This window comes from Fopius arisanus, unplaced genomic scaffold, assembly GCF_000806365.1.
Source record: "Fopius arisanus strain USDA-PBARC FA_bdor unplaced genomic scaffold, ASM80636v1 scaffold00005, whole genome shotgun sequence".
NCBI lineage: Eukaryota > Metazoa > Arthropoda > Insecta > Hymenoptera > Braconidae > Fopius > Fopius arisanus.
This window is the reverse complement of record NW_011887744.1, coordinates 829513-830940: the sequence shown is the minus strand read 5'-3', so window position 1 is coordinate 830940 and position 1428 is coordinate 829513. Positions and strand designations below refer to the sequence as shown.

The following is a 1428-nucleotide window of genomic DNA, read 5'->3' as shown; positions in this document are numbered from 1 at the left end:
ACCGAGGAAGGGCAAATGAATTCCCGAGTAACGAGGGTGGTAACGAGAATAACGGCAGCACGACCCCAATTAAACTCGCATTTCAATTGAGCCATCCAATCAAGCTTCTCCTCTTCATCCACCCACAGTCGGTCCCACCTCTTTCCTCCTGGTACTGACGTATCTCGGGGTTGAGGGTTGTCGAATTATCCCGAGGACTTGGGCCTCTTATCTCACTCGACTTTTCCCACCATTGAGTACCCACGATCGACTATTTTTTTTTTAGGGACTCTTCACTGATTAAACCATTACACATAATTAAAAATTTCAAGGAAATTTTACAAATCCTCAGAATGTAAAATAAGTGATTATCAAATTGGTGTAGAATAAATGGAAAAATTGAGTGAATAAACTCATTGTTTTGTAAGAATTACTTCTGTAATTACTGGTAAGACTTGGAAAGAGGGAAAACTTTTGGAATTGGAAATGAAGAAACTTCAGGGTTGTTAATTTGATGATGATGAACCCTGCGACTTCTTGAAGTTGGTCGACAAATGAACTCCACTAAATTCTGAAGTTTTTTAATAATTCTCTCGACATAAAAATTTTAATATGATAAATATGTTATCCAAGGGGGCTAAAAATTGCGGAATGCGAGACAAACGTTGGACAATCAGGGACAAAATAAGGCAGTACAGAGGAATACTGAAATTGCACGGTAATTTCTCATGAATAAAATCTCGTGGTGGAGATACACTGAGAAAATGAATGTTTGTAGGACGTGAAAAAAAATTACGAGCAATTGATGGTGGTAGAGTACGGAAACGGACCTCGAGGGAGTTGAAAATTCTCAGTGGAGAAGTCAAGGAATATCGTGGTATTCTCAACGAGATTGAGAATGGCGACAAGAGAAGAATGCACACACTTTTCCAGGGACACAAGGACTTTCAGTTGGCGCATGAAAATCACAATCCAGGCGTAGGATTATTTTGTAGGGCCCTCACTCTACAATTCACTATCGATAAAGAATGAAAAATCTCATATTCCCTCTTTCCCCAGACCGTCGCCGATGCAGTTGACCAGGAAAATTGCCTCAAACGACGTCAATTGGACAAATTGTACTACGTCAAGCGAAAAAAAATGAAAGAGTTCTTTGATCACAAGGTTAATCATATTTTTCGTCGGGTCCATGTCTGAAAAGCATTTTTTTAATATACCGAAAAAACCTGAATTTTTTAACATGTGAAATGGAATCTCTGGAGGATTCTTAATTGACGAATCAGTTAATATTTTAACGTAATCCATTGAAATTCCAAGATGAATGAATTTTTAATCGTAATCGAGTTGAAACTCGTATAATTTTAACTTCAAAATAAAAGCCGAGGCTAAAATTATCGAATGAAAATAAAATCTGCAACTATTTCTGCACAACTGGATTAATATTGAATT

At 37.4% G+C, this 1428-nt stretch overlaps 2 protein-coding genes across 2 annotated transcripts in view; one reads left to right on the top strand and one right to left on the bottom strand.

Moving 5' to 3' along the window:
- LOC105273540 (39S ribosomal protein L38, mitochondrial-like) overlaps positions 1-1428 on the bottom strand; it is a gene marked incomplete at its 5' end in the record, with an annotated part of 15762 nt that overhangs the window by 4576 nt on the left and 9758 nt on the right. The gene's annotated exons all lie outside the window — the stretch shown is intronic.
- The window catches only part of LOC105273541 (uncharacterized), a 10007-nt gene continuing 8585 nt past the window's right edge, over positions 7-1428 (top strand). The window contains exons 1-3 of the mRNA XM_011316037.1: positions 7-697; positions 758-957; positions 1039-1143. Coding sequence (XP_011314339.1) covers positions 592-697; positions 758-957; positions 1039-1143 — 411 coding nt within the window. The 5' untranslated portion in view covers positions 7-591. The remainder of the gene's footprint in view (positions 698-757; positions 958-1038; positions 1144-1428) is intronic.